This window comes from Leptonychotes weddellii, chromosome 4 (assembly GCF_054177405.1).
Source record: "Leptonychotes weddellii isolate Sample4059 chromosome 4, ASM5417740v2, whole genome shotgun sequence".
In the NCBI taxonomy this organism is placed as follows: Eukaryota; Metazoa; Chordata; class Mammalia; order Carnivora; family Phocidae; genus Leptonychotes; species Leptonychotes weddellii.
Window position 1 is genome coordinate 44,402,820 of NC_138372.1, and position 18,383 is coordinate 44,421,202.

The window sequence follows — 18,383 nt, forward strand, 5'->3', positions numbered from 1 at the left end:
CTACAACAAGAAGTGTATATTTTCAAACAATTTTTTAATGATTTAACAATTTTTGTAAATCATTTTCAGGCTTCTGCAGCTGTAGATTCTCACTGTGAATCCCTTGCTTGCTCATGCATAAGTGTATTTGCAATACCAAATATACAGGTTTAGTATTTTTGCCTGTTAGTGATTGTTTCACATGTGTAACGTTTTGTTTGAGATGTTAAATGGTGGGCGAGTACTGTGGATGTGAATGTGGGAAGTAATTTTAATCATGTGTAATTGGTCACAAGGCCTAAGTTGCAGTAACTATTGCTGTTTTATTTAACAATGCCTTGTTGCTTTGTATGCATTAACCGTTTGGGTGTAAAGATTGTGTGTCTATCCAACAGGGAGCCACAGTATTTAAATTGACCAACCTAATGTTACAACTGCTTTGAGGTGGCCAAATGTAAACTAAAAGCCTTAATTAAAGTGGTGCAATTTTGTATAACTTAGCATCAGTAGTTCAATAAATTTGGATTGCCATGCAAGGGCTTGCATTATAATTAAAAAAAAAAGAAAGAAAAGAAAAGAAACGGCTAAGTCATTTTTGGTTACCCCAGTCAGAAGTGGTATCTTCTATATTAGAGCATCTGAGGCAGAATGATTTCTGAAAAGCTAAGCACTGTGTTCTAGTTTCAGCTTTACATTTTTAACTTCAGGCCTTGGAAAAGAATCCCTTTGATTTCTTCCCTCACTTTTTTTTTTTTAAAGATTTTATTTATTTGGCAGAGAGAGAGGAGGAGAGAGCACAAGTAGGCAGAGCAAGAGGGAGAAGGAGACTCTTCACTGAGCAAGGAGCCCAAAGTGGGACTCGATCCCAGGACCCTGGGATCCTGACCTGAGCCTAAGGCAGACGCTTAACCGACTGAGCCACCCAGGCGCCCCTCTTCCCTCACTTTTGTTGGCTTATGTGTGAAGTAAAAATTTAGATGAGACTTCGAAGACCTCCGCTAGTACTATTATTCTGTTAGTTTGTAGTGTTTGTTTAACGATTACAGCATTTCTCTCATTCTCCTTTGAGTATAGTTTTTGTGCTCTTTTCTTTCCCACTTTAATAGTTATTTCCCTAAGAGTCATGTAGTAAATTATTCATCTTCATATTAATCTTGCTCAATTCCTTACTCAGAGCAAGCATCCAAATATTTGTTTAGAATATGTATGATCTATTAACACAGTTCACTATAGTCAAATATTTGTTATTCTTTGAAACCTAAAAAATTGATATAGCAATTCTTTGTCTTGGCCTTCCATATTAATATGACTTAACTTTACAAGTTTAAAACTAAATTTGTCCTTGTAGACTTCTCATTACACTCATTCTACTCAATTACAATCAAATAGATTTATTTTGGGCTTTGCCATGTACTAGTGTCACTTTGGGAAAATCACTTATCTTCTCTCATCCTCAGTTCCCTGAAGAGTAAGATTGAGGATAATCATAACCAATCCTTTGCCAATTACTATGATATTGAAATGTTGCACTATGGAAAAACAGTAAGCACAGTGCTTGATACAGAGTAGACACATTAAAATGTTAGTTTTCTTCTTTTTTCCCCCCCCTTTAGGATTGGGAGTTTTACATCTTCCTGCTACCAGAGTATCTAGTATGAGATACTTAGTAAATGTTTATTAAATTGAAGATGTTAATGAATTAAGTAATTTATTATGAGAAATTACAAAAGAAATCCTTAGGAATTACTAAAAATTCAGTGGGTTCATTTAAATAATATTTACTACTCTTATTAAGGGCAGGCTTTAAGATATAAATACTGATATATTGATTTAATTTGATGCTTTCTATGTAACAAAAACATCTTAATGTTTTGCACTTGTATTTTTGTTTCAGTGATGTAGCTTGGTTCAATGAATCTTGGTTAAGCCGAATTAAAGAGGATATTGGTGACAACTGGAGAATAAAGGTATACAAAATAAGTAGTAGAAGCACTTAATCCAAACAGTGATTTTAAAATTAACACTAAACTCAATTAAATCATTTTTTAAAATTAATTTAAGGGTGCATTTTATTGTGTACAGTTTGAGTTATGTATGTTCTTATGTAACTACTGTCATAATTAGATGTGGAACATTTCCATTAACCCAAAACATGCACTTACATGCCTCTTCCCAGTTAATCCCCACTCCTCGCTTGGCCCCATGGATCTGCTTTCTGTCACTGTAGATTTTTAGAGTTCCATATAAATGGAATCAGACATTATATACTCTGTTACTCTTTGTGTCTGGCATTTTTCACTCGCTGTGATGTTTTTGAGACTCATCCATGTTGCCTGTATTAGTTCTTTCTTTCTTTCTTTTCCCTGAGTAGTATTTCATTACATTGATACACCACAATTTGCTTACCATTCACTTGTTAATGGCTATTGGAATTGTTTCTGTGTTTACCTACTTTGGGTACAAAATTGCAATGACATATATCTAATTTTTCTTGGGTAAATTCCTGAATGTAATTGTATCCCATTGTGTAGGTATATATTTAACCTTCTAAGAAACTACCAGACTGATTTTCCATTTCTTCTTAGGTCAGTTTTGTTGTGTCTTGTAGGGCATTTGTGTGTTTCATTTAGGTTATCCAATTTGTTGGCATACAGTTGTTCTTAACTGTTCTTAACTGGGTTTCATTTAGGTTATCCAATTTGTTGACATATAGTTGTTCTTAATTGTTTTGCTAAAAATATGTTGATGACTCTGATCTTTAGTGATGTATCCTCTTTCTCTACTGATGTAGGCAATTTGTGTCTTTTCTTTTTTTCTTGATAGGTTTGGCTTGACAGTTTTCAAGTTTATTGGTTTCTTTTTAAGAACTAGCTTTTGTTTTCTATTTTATAGATTTCTTCCCTATTATTTCCTTTTCTCTACTTACATATTCTCTTCTTTTTCTTGTGTCTTAAAGTGGAAAATTAAATCATAAGTTTTAGGTCTTTTATTTTCCTAATATTAAACATTGCCTTACACATCCCACACATTTTGACATGCTGTGTTCCTATTTTCATTCAGTTCAAAATATTCATTCATTTCCCATGTGGTTTCTTTTGACCCACAGGTAGATTAGAAATAGTTATTTCAAATTGTAAATATTTGAGGATTTTTAAGGTACTTTTCCTGTATTTATTGATTTCTAATTTAATTCCATTTTTGTTTGAGAACATAACTCTGTATTGAGAAATTCTTTTACATTTATTGAGACTTATTTTACAACCTAACATATGGTTTGTCTTGGTGAATGTTCTGTGTGCACCTGAAAACAACATGTATTCTGCAGATGGATTATGTCAAATGTATTGATAGTACTATTGCATCTTTTATATCTTTATTGATTTTCTGTCTGATTATTCTATCAGTTATGGAAGAGGAGTCCTTAAATCTCTAACAGTGATTGTGGATTTGTTGATTTCTCTCAGTTCTAGTTAACTTTTAAATCATGTAATTTGAATTCTGTTACTAAGTTTATATACATCAATTTTTAAATGTCTTCTTGATGAATGAATCTGTTTATTATTATGAAAGGCCTTTTGTTATCCCCGGAAATCTTTGTTCTGCAGTCTAATTTGTCTGATATTAAAGTAACCACTCCAGTTTTATGATTATTTTTTGCTTTAGTGTATCTTTTTTTTTATTCTTTTAATCTGTCTTTATATTAGGTCTTTCATGTAGACACCTAACAGTTGAGTCTTCCTTTTTTTAATCTAGAGACCATTTCTTTATTTTGTGCTTTAAGAAAACACTTCTATTCTTATATTCCTGTTTTCAGTTAAATCTGTGAACAAATTGAAGCTAGCAGTTTTAACATTATTGTCTTCTTATTCTTTCATCTCTCATTTCTTGGCCCATTTCTATTGACTGAATTTTCTCCTTATTATGATCCACATTTTCCCGCTTCTTCACATATGTAGTAGTTTTTTATTGGATGCTAGACAGTATGAATTTCATTGTTGAGTGATGGATTTTTTGTTTTCCTTTAAAGAGTGTCGGACTTTGTTCTTGCAGGCAGTTAAGATACTTGTGAATCGGTTTGATCGTTTCGAAGCTTTGGAGGTTAGGAGATAGATCTAGAATTATTTTTCCTCTAGGGCTAGGTTAGACCCTTTACTAAGGTGTGACCAGGGTCTTTAGTGAGTGCTTGTCGATGCAGATAGTCTCTTCACTGTGACTGGTGGGAATTTGAACAATTTCTGGCCCTGTGTAAGCTCTGGGAATTGTTCAGCTTAAAGTTCCTTGGATTGTTTTTTCCTTGGAAGTTATTCTTTTTTTTTTTTTTTTTAAAGATTTTATTTATTTATTTATTTATTTGACAGAGAGAGAGAGATCCAGCTAGAGAGGGAACAGAAGCAGGGGGAGTGGGAGAGGGAGAAGCAGGCTTCCCGCGGAGCAGGGAGCCCGATGCAGGGCTTGATCCTGGGACGCTGGGATCATGACCTGAGCCGAAGGCAGGCGCTTAACGACTGAGCCACCCAGGCGCCCCAGAAGTTATTCTTGACTGGGGAAAAAAATAAAAAAAAAAAAGTGAAATTATTTTTGTTTAATCTCAGTTTCACCCATGCACATGCAAATTGCTATTCAGCTGAAAGTGACAAACCACTGTGCAAATTTGTGAAACATCTTCTCGCTGTAGGGCTCACCTCTTTGTCTGCCCTGCAAATTCTAACTCCCTTGACCTTCCTGAACTTCTGATGTCTTATCTCCTCAACTCAGTGAGAACATCAGGCTTTGTTTAGTTTCTACCACTTTATTTCATGGAATGAAAATTGCCTCCAGAGAGAAATCTTGGACTAGAGTTGGGCTCATCTTGTTTTGTTTTCCTCCTCCATATTGTCCAGTGGCTAAAGCTTGGAAAACATCGTTCCTTGTATTTTGTCCTGTTGTCTATTGTTTGTGGCAAGAGAATAAATAGAAACCCTAATACTCACTTGTGACTGGAGGTTGACATGCTCATAGTTAAATCTTTAAAGTTGGTACTTCATTGCAGCTCACTTTAAATAGAACCACTCAGGGCACCTAGGTGGCTCAGTTGTTAAGCGTCTGCTTTGGCTCAGGTCATGATCCCAGAGTCCTGGGATCGAGCCCTGCATCGGGCTTCCTGCTCTGCAGGAAGCCTGCTTCTCCCTCTCCTACTCTCCCTGCTTGTGTTCCCTCTCTTGCTGTCAAATAAATAAAATCTTTTAAAAATAAATAAATAAATAGATAGATAGATAGAACCACTCTGGTTAATCTATGAAAGCATAAAGATACTTTTAATCAAATTCTGATTAAAGCTTTCATGTTTAAAAAATATCATATACCTGTATTTATAAAACTCTAATGTATGTTTTTTTGTTGTCATTTTTATGAGGCCAGAGTTTTTATTGTCTTTCACCTTGGCATAAATTTTCTTTCATTGCTAATTTGAAATAATTTATTGAACTCTTATTCTTTTTTTCCCCATTAGGCTAGTAATTTAAAGAAGGTACTTCAAGGAATTATGAGTTATTACAGTGAGGTATGAAAAACATCTGACATTGTTTAAATACAAAATCCTATATGATATTTATATTGACACCAAAAAATAACCTGGATTTTTGTTTATAACATCTTACTAAAATGTAATTCATAATTAGAATGTATTTTTTTTTTTGCCATTTTCAGAACACTCAAATTTTGTGAACATGAACAGGCTTAAATGTAATATATTGATTTGTAAAATAATGTTGCTTCTATATTGATACTCTTGAAATTTGTTATTTTCTCCAAGAGAATTACTGTCATCTCTAAATGATTTGATTTTATGCAATGCTGTAAAGTAGACTTTATAATTAAATTGAAGTATTTCCTATGTAAAGTATTATTTTGACCTTCTCAGTGCAAACAGCAACAAAGGTATACTGTGAAATTATGCTTTTGTGCAAGTAAATTGGGGAAAAAAGCAAAGTGAAAGTAGTATTAAAGTCACTTTAGGTAGTACATTATTCAAGTAGGTTTTTTTTTTTCTTAGTATCATAACAAGTTCTCTAGTGGGATTATTTGATATAAGAAAGCTTATTGCTTATGTTTAAAAAACTTTTGGTTTGGTTTTGCCATTAAAAGACTTGGTTTCTATTTTTTAAAGTTGTCACATATTTATACTTGTAATTTTTTCCAGTAATTTTAAGATTGAAATTTTTCAACCTGTTAATGCCTCAAACTCATTTTTAAAGCTTTTTAATGCCAAGAAAACTTTTTAATGAGCCAAAAAAAATAAAGATAAGGCCAGGAAAGATTAATCCATTAGATTTGTTAGATTTGCTGTTCATTTGCAAGTGTCATGGTTTATACTGTGGTTTACTATTAATCAGTCATGCATCAAAATATGCTTATCTTTCAGCTTAACATAAATCTGTTTATTTTTGGAAAGGCATAAGTTTTTGTCATAAAAGATCAGTCTAGGGGTTTCTTAATCCCTCAGACAGTGGGATCAAAGTTATTTGATGTAAAACCATTTTAGTTGCTATTGGTTGGTTACTCAAAATTTTGGGATGTTGCTTCAACTTTGCTAACTGGTTTCAGTCAATAATTACGGATTTATCATTTTGTTAATTTATCTGAGTCATTTCACAATCCTATTTATAGTTTGTTTTCCTTGTAATGTAATGTAATAAATTCTTTGTAGTCTACAGAAATGAGTGATCTAATTTATTGTCTTAATACTGCAGTTTTTGGGGCAGCAGATTTCTGAAGAACTTATCCCTGATTTAAACCAAATAATTGAATGTTCAGATTCTGTGGAGCTTGGGAGATTGCTCCAGCTTATTTTAGGCTGTGCAGTCAACTGTGAAAAGAAGCAAGGTAAGTGAATTTCAATCAGTTCAAAGTTAATTTGGGGAAGTTTACTTTCTAGAAACAACCTACATTGTTATAGAAAGTAGCATAAAAATGTACTACTACATCTTGTCACAGAGCACCTGGAAATGTAACCCAGGAGGTCTTAAGTCTAGCCCAGTTCTGCCATTAAAAAGCTACAAATCTTAAGTATCCTATTTGTACCTGGATTCTGAGATTTATAGTCAGTGACTAAATTAAATGTATTTTAGTTTAATTAATTTAATTTGTATATTCAGTGCTTAGGACTTAGTGGATATTCAGTAAAAATTGTACTTATTCATCTGATACATTTTCTGTTTCATACGTAAGATAGAAGTTTAGATTAAGATTTTTATAAATATGCAGATACTAAATTATAATCCAAGCCTCTTGAAGTGATATTCTGCTCTTTTCAGAAGAATGCCTGTCTAGTGTATCCTCCAGTTAAGCAGTCTGATGACCTAAATGGAATTGGTATATTATATTGGTATATACAAACACTGTGATCCATATCCTAATGAGTACAAAAGATCATTTTTGGATGCATGTAGTGAATGAAATGATGAACTGAACAGACCAAGATTTATTTCCCTCAGGGCTTGCATCAGTCTGGGTAGTGAGATTTTTGATGCTGATGTTTTTTGTATGATTCATCCAAACTTGGTCTTAGTACATCACCTTTATAAGAATATGTTGGGTACTTAAGTTTGTATAGTACTTTAAACCAGGATCTTAGAAGATAAATTCAGTCTTATCTATCTAATGAAGTAAAAATATGAAACAGGTTAAATTCAATAAGAACAAATTTAGGAAGGAGAAAAATAAAATATATGAAATTAATTGCTTATTAATAAAAAAGAACAAGGATTGGGTATCAGAAAACTTTGGTATTAGTCCATCTCTATCATCAACTAGCTATTTTTTTTCTAGGGCAAGTGAGTGTTTCTCCATAGACTTTTATTTCTCACTTAGAGAAAATGTCAAAGATCTATATATTGGGTTTTTTTCACAAAATAAGGAGAATTTGCTTATGGAAAACTTCCATAAATGTTTAATTACAAATTGACAAATAGCAACTAATTTATAAATCTAGAATTTTTCTGTTGTTATCCTTCTTATTTTTTATTCGATTAATGCTTCGTTTCTATTTCAGTTACTGGTTATTTATAATTATTTTTTATTTTTATTGAAGTATAATTGACATTCATTAGTTTCAGGCATACAACAAATTGATTTGACAATTCTGTACATTACTCAAAGCTCACCAAGATAAGTTTCGTTACCATCTATCACCATACAATGTTATTGCAATATTATTTACTGTATTCCCTATGCTGTACTTTTCGTCACTGTGACTCATTTATTTTATGAGTGGGAGTTTGTACCTCTTAATCCCTTTTATCTGTTTAACTCATCCTCCCACTCACCCCTTCTCTGACAACCACCAGCTTGTTCTCTGTATTTAAGAGTCCATTTGTTTGTTTTGTTCTGTTTTATTTTGTTTTAGATTTCACATGTTAAGTGAAATCATATGGTATTTGTCTTTATCTGACTTATCTCACTTATCATTATACCTTTTAGGTCCCTTCGTGTGTTGAAAATGGCAGATCTCATTCTTTTTTATGCCTGAGTAATATTCCATTGTATATATATGTGTATGTATATACACACATACACTACATCTTCTCCATTCATCTATTGACAGACATTTGGGTTGCTTTCATATCTTGGCTATTATAAATAATGCTGCACTAACATAGGGGTGCATATATCTTTTTGATTTAGTGTTTTGGTTTTCTTTGGGTAAATACCCAGTAGTGGAATTACCGGATCATATGGTATTTCTCTATGTTTTTGAGAAACCTCCATACTGTCTTCTACAGTGGCTGCACCAATTTATATTCCTATCAACAGCACACGAGCGTTCCTTTTTCTCCACATCCTCGCCAACACTTGTTGTTTCTTGTGTTTTTTATTTTAGCCATTCTGACTGGTGTGAGGTGGTATCTCATTGTGGTTTTGATTGACATTTCCATGATGACTAGGGTTGTTCACCTTTTCATGTATCTGATGGCCATTTGTATTTATTTTCTGGAAAAATGTTCAGGCCCTCTGCTTATTCTTTAGTGAGATTGTTTGTACTTTTGGTGTTGAGGCATAGTAGTTCTTTATATATTTTGTATATTAACCCCTTATTGGATATATCACTTGCAAATATCTTCTCTTGTTTAATAGGTTGCCTTTTGTTTTGTTGATGGTTTCCTTTGCTATGCAAATGCTTTTTATTTCTGTATAGTCCCAGTAGTTTATTTTTGCTTATGTTTCCCTTGGCTGAGGAGACGTATCCATAAATATGTTGCTAAGGCTGATGTCCAAGAGATTACTGCCTATGTTTTCTGTTAGGAATTTTATGGTTTTAGGTCTCACCTTTAGGTCTTTAGTCCATTTTGAGTTTATTTTTGTGTATGGTGTAAGAAAGGGGTCCAGTTTCATTGTTTTGCATGTAGCTGTCCAGTTTTCTCAGCACCATTTATTGAAGAAACTGTCTTTACTCCATTGTATGTTCTTGCCTCCTCTGTCACAGATTAATTGACCATGCAGGTGTGGGTTTATTTCTAGGCTCTATATCCTGTTGCATTGATCTATGTGTCTGTTGTTAAGCCAGTACCAGACTATTTTGATTACTACATCATTGTATTATATCTTGAAATCTGGGGTTCTGATACCTCCAGCCTTGTTCTTTCTCCGGATTGCTTTGGATATTCAGGGTTTCTTTTGGTTCCATAGAGTTTTAGGATTATTTGTTCTACTTCTGTGAAAAATGCTATTGGTATTTTGATAGGGATTGCAATGAATCTGTAGATGACTTTGGGTATTATGGACATTTTAACAGTATTAATTCTTTCAGTCTGTGAGTGTGGTATATCTTTCTATTTGTTTCATCTTCAATTTCTTTCATCAAATTTCTTAAAGATTTCAGAGTATAGGTCTTTCACTTCCTTGGTTAAATTTATTCCTAGGCATTTTATTTTGGTGTGGTTGCAAGTGGCATTGTTTTCTTAATACCTGTTCCTGCTACTCCATTATTAGTATAGAAACACAACAGATTTCTGTGTATTATTTTTGTATCCTGCAATTTTACTGAATTCATTTATTAGTTCTGATAGTTTTTTGGTGGAGTCATTAGTGTTTTCTATATATAGTAGCATGTCATCTGCAAATAGTAACAGTTTAACTTCTTCCTTACCACTTTGGGTGCCTTTTATTTCCTTTCTTGTCCTCTTGTTGCAGTGAGGACTTCCACTACTATGTCGAATAAAAGTAGTGAAAATGGCAATCCTTATCTTGATACTGATCTTGAGGAAAAACTTTATTTTTTTTTACCATTAAGCATGATGTTACCTGTGAGATTTTTAGATATGTCCTTTATTATGTTGAGATATATTCTCTCTAAATCTACTTTGTTGAGGGTTTTTATCATGAATGAATATTGTACTTTGTCAAATGCTTTTCTGCATCTATTGAGATGATCACATGGTTTTTATCCTTCCTCTTGTTGATATGATGTATCCCATTGATTGATTTGTGAATATTGAACCACCTTGGCGTCCCTGGAATAAATCTCACTTGATCATGGTGAATGATCCTTTTAATGTGTTATTGAATATGGTTTGCTAATATTTTGTTGAGGATTTTTGCATCTGTGATCATCAGAGATATTGACCTGCAGTTTTCTTTTTTAGTAGTGTCTCTGTCTGGTTTTGATATCCAAGTCATGCTGGCCTCATAGAATGAATTTGGAAGTTTTCCTGCTTCTGTTTTTTTTGGAATAGTTTGATAAGATTAGGTATTAACTATTCTTTAAATGTTTGGTAGAGGGCGCCTGGGTGGCTAAGCTGGTTAAGCGACTGCCTTCGGCTCAGGTCATGATCCTGGAGTCCCTGGATCGAGTCCCGCATCGGGCTCCCTGCTCGGCAGGGAGCCTGCTTCTCCCTCTGACCCTCCCCCCTCTCATGTGCTCTCTCTCATTTTCCCTCTCTCAAATAAATAAATAAATCTTTAAAAAAATAAAAAAATAAATAAAATAATAATAAATGTTTGGTAGAATTTACCTGTGAAGCCAGCTGGTCCTGGATGTTTGTTTATTGGAAGCTATTTTTTATTACTGATTCAGTTTCATTACTTGTAATAGGTCTGTTTAGATTTTTTTATTTCTTCCTGATTCCATTTTGAAAAATTGTATGTTTTTAGGAATTTATCCATTTCTTACAGGTTGTCCAATTTGTTGGTATATAATTTTTCCCAAAATATTCTCTTATAATCCTTTGTATTTCTGTGGTTGCCAGTTACTATATCTCCTCCTTCATTTCTGATTTTATTTATTTGAGTTGACTCTGTTTTTCTTGATGAAACTAGTTAAAGGCTTATCAGTTTTATGTTTTTAAATAATCAGTTCTTGGTTTCATTGATCTTTTCTATGGTTTTTTAGTCTTTCTCATTTATTTTCACTCTAATCTTTCTTATTTCCTTTCTTCAACTAACTTTGGCCTTTGTTTTATTCTTCCTTTCCTAGTTTCTTTAGGTATATGGTTACGTTGTTTGAGATTTCTCGTTTCTTGAGGTAGGCCTGGTTCACTGTAAAATTCCCTCTTAGAACTGCTTTTGCTGCATCCCAAAGATTTTGGACCGTTGTGTTTTCATTACTGTTATGTCTCCATGTATTTTTTTTTTTTAATTTCCTCTGATTTCTTTGTTAACACACTGATAATATAGTAGCATGTTATTTAGCCTCTTTGTATGTGTGTTCTTTTCCAGTTTTTTTTTTTTTATTTGATTTCTAGTTTCATATTGTTGTAGTTGGAAAAGATGCTTGATATGATTTCCATCATCTTAAATTTATTGAGGCTTGTTTTGTGTTCTAACATGTGATCTGTCCTGTAGAATGTTCCGCGTGCACTTGAAAAGAATGTGTACTCTGCTGTTTTGAATGGAATATTCTGTATATATGTTAGGTTCGTCTGATCGAATGTGTCATTCAAAGCTACTATTTCCTTGTTGATTTTCTGTCTGGATGTTCTATCCAATGATGTAAGTGGGTTGTTAAGTCCTCTATTGTTGCTGTATTACTATCAATTTCTCCCTTTGTGGCTGTTAATATTTTCTTTATGTATTTAGGTAACTCCTGTGTTGAGTGCATATTTACAGTTGTTACATCCTCTTGTTGGAATGACCCCTTTATTATTATGCAGTGCCCTTCTTTGTGTCTTGCTACAGTCTTTGTTTTAAAGTCTGTTTTGTCTGATACAAGTATTGCTATTCTGGCTTTTTTTTTCTTCTCCTATTTTCATGGAATAATTTTTTCCATCGCTTCACTTTTACTCTATTTGTGTCTGTAGGTCTGAAGTGAGTCTCTTGTAGGTTCATACAGGTGTAGCATATAGATGGGTCTTGTTTTTTTATCCATTACCTCACCCTGTGTCTTTTGATTGGAGCATTTAGTCCATTTGCATTTAAAGTAATTATTGATAAGTATGTACTTATTACCATTTTGTTAATTATTTTCTGGTTGTTTTTGTAGTTCTGCATTCCTTTCTTCTCTTGCTCTCTTCCCTTGTGGTTTGATGGCTTTCCTTAGGGTTATGGTTGGATTCTTTTCTGTTTATTTCTTGTGTATCTATTATATGCTTTTGATCTTTGGTTGCCACTGAGTTGATACATAACATCCTGTATAGCAATTTGTATTAAGTTGATGGTTGCTCAAGTTCTGAAAGCACTAAATAGACTTCCTTCTCCACGTTTTATGTATATGATGTCATATTTTACATCTTTTTATTTTTTTGTATCCTTTGATGGCCCCTCCAGCAACCCTCACATCTTCCCTCTCCCATGTTTGTCAGTTTTAGTAGTCTTTTTCAAAGAACCAACTTTTGGCTTTGACTCTGTTTGTACTATTTAATATCTATTCTTATCTTTTATCTCATTTCATCTATTTTCTTGTGAATTAATCAATTCTTTCTATTCCAAGTTATAATTGACATTTTAAGCTGTAATTTTCCCCTAAGTTATGATTTATTACCTTCCATGAGTTTTAGTATTATTTTCATTATTTAGTTCCAAGCATTACTTAGCAATTTTGTCCTCAGAATTTTAAAAGAAAATTAAGTTTCCACATACATAAATAAAAATTTAGCAAGTAGTAAATATAAAAAAGTTTCATTGTCATTATTAAAAACACCAGTGTTTCTTAATTGGATTTATTTTTGGAGGTATGTGGGCTCTCAACTTGTAGGAGTGAGCAAATAAATGAAAGAAAAACAGAGTAAATTAATTAAAACTTAAAAACAAAACACATACAAAATGTAAAACAGCTTACACACCTTTATACTTTGCAGGGAGAATTGATTTCAAAATGATTCCAAGGTATAGCAACAGTCTCAGTCTTGAAAGAATGACCTTGTTTGGTCAGTAGTACCGTGTTTATCTTGGTGGGGAAAAAAGATAGTTTTTTTGAAGGTTTCAGCAGACTCAAAACACTCCATTATCCAGAAAATCCAGTTAAAGGAAACCATTGCATAGCTTGTGCTTTCTCTGCTTAATTCTTCCCCTTTCCCATCCACTCCCTACTTCTGGTGCATACCAGAATCTATCAGAGTCTTTGTCCAGTTCTTGGCTTTACAAATAAAAGAAAGATTGAGAGAACTTTCAGAAGTTTTCCAGAAGAATCATTAAAACGATAAAAGTATTTGAAAATAGTAAGTTTTTTTTTTTGAAATTTGGAATTTTTTGGATATTGTTTTAGCTGGAGAACATATAGTTGAAGGGGATTACGCAAATATATGAAATATGCAAAGTGAAATATGCAAAAATATGAAACACTTTCTCTTATGGTTCCTCATTTCTTATTGGGACAGAATCAACTTACTGCCTGTGTGTTTGTGGTAAGGCATAAGTATCTCCTTGAGATGAGACTTGATGGATGTTGAGCACACGTTTACAGGAGGCTTTGTAAGTCCCTTCTTTAAAAGCCTTCCTGAAATGAACTAAGTAGGTGATAAAATGTAACTTTCTAGGCTGAAGATTTTAGGAATTCATTTAACATGTATGGATTCATCCTATAATACTGAATATCTAACAACAGGGAGGAAATTGTAATAATTGTTTTAAGATTATAATGTCTTCTCTTTCTCTTCCTTATAAGGAAATTAGAGGTTTTCTTCTTTAGGGAAAAGAAAACATTTAAAAATATAAATATTTTCAATTCTGCTTATCTGGTTTTAGTGGACATATTTCTTGTGGAAAAATACTTGCATAAAGAAGTATGTATGGTAAATGAACTTTTATGCTGTTAATTGAATGGCTAAAGTTCCATGGGTAAAGAGTAGATTTTTATCAGATCCATCTTTTTTTTTTGAATCACAGAACATATTCAAAATATAATGACACTAGAAGAGTCTGTTCAACATGTGGTCATGACTGCTATTCAAGAGGTAAGTTTTTATTATATTCACATATATATGAAAATCCTTAACCAAATGACACAAAAATTTTCACATAAATCTTATGGATGTATATTTTTCTATTTGTATAAACTTGCCCTTTGCAGCAGGTTTACTTACCTTAAGCTAGTGTGTCTTCCCTTCTTTTCTTTACCCAAAATATCTTAAAAGGACTTCAAGCTCAATTTTAGTACTTCTGTATTTTAAAAAAGATAATATTGTCAGGTTCCCTTAGATAACTTCACCTAAGCAGGATAAACAACCTCTCACCAGATAAGAATTTTTATTTCTTCTTTTTTCCCTGCCAATTAGAACAGTCTTTCCCAAAATTTTAAAGCATGTGTGGAAATATATCTTATGTTCATTTTCAGAATGTTAGTACTGTGAGCAAATATGGTGATAGGTTTGGGAGTCAGGTAGCCTGGGTTCAAGCCATTCTAGTTGTGTAAAGTCAACTAGAAGAATTCAGAATTCATATGGTACATGTTGATTCTTAACATCAGCCTGAAGGGCTGAGATGATGTGGAATGCAGAGGAGGCCCGGAGATTAGTGAGGGCAAACAGAATTTGGCAGGGGCATGATTTGGAGGGAGACCTCTCACAAGAAGTTCGTTTGTGCGCTCTGAGTTTGCATTGTGGGCTTGAATTTAAAGCATCACAACAATAAATCTGCCTTTCAGATGCAAAAAAGTTACTTTTTATAGCATCCTTTTTTTTTTTCATATAATTATAACTCCTACTTTTAAAATGACTTCTCAAATTAGGAATTTTACCATATCACTCATTTATAGGCTGTATTTTAAAAGTGTTAATTTATTTTATGGAAGAATCTTTATTAATACTAGTTATCAGTTTTATTTAGTAGTTCATCTTTTAGAACTTGGATTGTAATTATTCAGTATACAGGTAATTTAAATATATCTATGTATTTCAAGTACCCTTTACTTCTGATGTCCTCACTGATGTAATGGTTGAATATTGTGTTATTTAGCTTAAGCCTCTAATAAAATTTTTATTTGAATAATATTCTAAGGATCATCAAATTATGGCAAAGGAAAACTAAATATAAAGCATTTTACTCTCAAGTAAACCTATTTTTACTTCATAACATTTCTTTATTGTACTTAAGTTTACTATTTTAATTTCCTAGTTGATGAGTAAAGAAATATTGAGCTCTCCTACAAATGATGCTGTTGGAGAATTAGAGCAACAGGTGAGTATCTCAGTAATTGGGGAAAATGTTGAAAACAGTCATACAGTTCCTTGGCCAATTAGTATCATAAGGCTTTCATTGGAGAACGTATACAAGAATATTTTTTCCATGAAATTTAGGTTGTTTATTCTGTAATATCTCAGCTGAATATTATTATGCATTCCTTCATGAATGCAAGTAGTGTTGGCCTCCAGAAATTTTTATGCTCATGTTCAAAGAGTTGAGTGACATTGACCTTTTCTTCTGAAACTTATAATACATATGTGGCTCATTCTAGATGGTTACACTGTTAATAGTAGACAATATAAAAAGTCTGCTTATTTCTGATTTATCTAATAAGTTAATATAATTTTTGTCATGTTGAAGAAACCTCCAAGACCCTGTGCTCAGGCTCTTTTCCCTGATTCTATGACATGACTGTTTCATGGGGGGGAAAAGGCACTCTCCTCTGACATGTAACCTGACCTGGGTTGTAGGGGAAAGGGTACAAGGACAGGCAAATGCAATCAGTACTTTTTCTGTTATATTGTTAAACATCTGTTTATCATGAGTGTCACCAGTCATCTCACGAAATATTTCAAATTAAAACCTTTTCTATGAAATTTTTATTTGAATTTAAACATACTGTGTTTTTTCTAAATTTTTTGTAATTAAATTAAACAACATCCTCTAATACTCTGTTGTTTAAATATTTCATAAGGAGTATTCTATGAAAGGAGAGGAGGTTAGCAAGCACTTTGACAAGGATGGAAGAGGCCCTTGGGCCTGATAGCACACAACATAGTTAAGGCATTGCCACCTACTTCATGGCATCTAACCATTGTTTTATTGTTGTTATTGAATCATTATATTGTACACTTGAAACTAATATGATACTGTATGTTAATGATATTTCAATTTTTAAAAAATACACATTGAACCAAAAAATTTTTTTCATAAAGATTTACATAAAATTTTATTTCTGTGGGACCATCGCCTTAAACATTAATGAGACTGTGTGAATACTATTCACAGAAAAACAACATTGAGGCTTATTTTTTAATAGATAAATTTTTTTAAAGTTTTTATTTAAATTCCAGTTAGTTAACATACTGTGCAATATTAGTCTCAGGTGTACAGTATAGTGATTCAGCACTTCCATATATCACCTGGTGCTCATCATGACAAGTGCTCTCCTTAATCCCCATCACCTACTTCACCCTTCCCCCCACCCATTTCCCTTCTGGTAACCATCAGTTTGTTCTCTAGAGTTAACGCAAAGAACAAATAATCCAATTAAAAAATGGGCAGGAGACCTGAATAGACATTTTTCCAAAGAAGACATACAGATGGCCGGCAGACACATGAGAAGATGCTCAACATCACTGATCATAAGGGAAATGCAAATCAAAACTACAATGAGTGCTTTCTTTACTGCTACATTCATGCAGTTGAGCACTGTTAGAGAAAAGCACAGCTGTTTATTTGAATTGGGGTCATATAAATGCATGATTTCCATCCACAGTTAGGTCCTTCATCATTGTTCTGTACTAATCAACATCTTCTCCCATTACCTAAACAACTATTTCACACAACTGTCCATTTGCATAAGATCACTACCTTAAAATCTTCCCACTCACCCTGAGTAGTCAGTTATTTATTGAGTGTCCACTATGTGCCAGAGATGCTGTGCTAGTGCTTTTCCTATATTGTGTAATTGGCTTGGTAACCCTAGAAAGTTTCAAAGTTTCAAAGACCCAAAGAGAGTAAGCTTATTAATAAATTTTAATAACCATTTTTAATATCTGTGTATATATGCATATACATGTATTTTTCAATTTGTGTCAAAACACGTCTTACTAAGAAACAGGACATTTTGTGTTTCAGCTTAAAAGGGCCTTGGAAGAACTTCAAGAAGCACTAGCAGAAAAAGAAGAACTGAGGCAAAGATGCCAAGAACTAGATATGCAGGTGTGGAAAAGAACCAGTCTGAGAAATATGTCCTCTTTAAGTTTACAAAGGGTTTTATTGCAAATAATTCACTGGTAAAGTGTTTTGGAGGTTGGGTTTCATTTCATGGAGGGCATATTTAAAGTATTTGTTACAGGCTTGATTTTCAAGCATGAATTTCATAATTATTTTTCTCTTTGAGTTGAAAATTGCTAACTTCTTTGAGAAAATCATTTTAATTGTAGAATTTCAAGTATTTAGATGAGCCTTTAGTTTCTTTCGTAAAAAGAAGAAATTAAAGGGCGCCTGGGTGGCTCAGTTGGTTAAGCGACTGCCTTCGGCTCAGGTCGTGATCCTGGAGTCCCGGGATCGAGTCCCGCATCGGGCTCCCTGCTCGGCAGGGAGTCTGCTTCTCCCTTTGACCCTCCTCCCTCTCATGCTCTCTGTCTCTCATTCTCTCTGTCTCAAATAAATAAATAAAATCTTTAAAAAAAAAAAAAAAAGAAATTAAAGTATCTACTGCATAGAGTGTAAATATTTAAGTGAGGTCATTTATGGAAGTATTTAGAAGTGCTTGACCTCCCCCCGCACCGCACATAAATGCGAGTACCAAGTGAGTTTTGCTAACATGCATGTATCTGAACACGTGTATATAATTCTTGAGTTCATATGAGAGACAGTATAACTTGGTAGGAGAGACAGTAGTTAATGGTTAGTGAGGTAGATCGTTAAACCAGTCCACCTATATTCAGACCGAAGCCGTGTTACTAGCTGGTTGTGTCCTCTCAGGCAAATTAATTTCTTTATAGTTCAGTTTCCTCTTTTGAGAAATGATGTGATAATAGTATGTATCTCCAGAGTGATTATGAGGATTAAATGAGTTAATATAT

General features: G+C 33.2%; 1 protein-coding gene and 1 non-coding gene across 2 annotated transcripts in view; both read left to right on the top strand.

Annotated features, from left to right (window-relative positions):
• HOOK1 (hook microtubule tethering protein 1) overlaps positions 1-18,383 on the top strand; it is a 64,706-nt gene that overhangs the window by 12,584 nt on the left and 33,739 nt on the right. Inside the window, exons 3-8 of the mRNA XM_081818503.1 lie at positions 1,874-1,946; positions 5,468-5,518; positions 6,708-6,840; positions 14,275-14,342; positions 15,502-15,564; positions 17,431-17,514. Of these exons, the coding sequence (XP_081674629.1) occupies positions 1,874-1,946; positions 5,468-5,518; positions 6,708-6,840; positions 14,275-14,342; positions 15,502-15,564; positions 17,431-17,514 (472 nt within the window). The remainder of the gene's footprint in view (positions 1-1,873; positions 1,947-5,467; positions 5,519-6,707; positions 6,841-14,274; positions 14,343-15,501; positions 15,565-17,430; positions 17,515-18,383) is intronic.
• Positions 16,267-16,393, top strand: LOC115943852 (U6atac minor spliceosomal RNA). The gene has a single exon (XR_004078433.1). It is a non-coding gene; the product is annotated as a U6atac minor spliceosomal RNA (small nuclear RNA).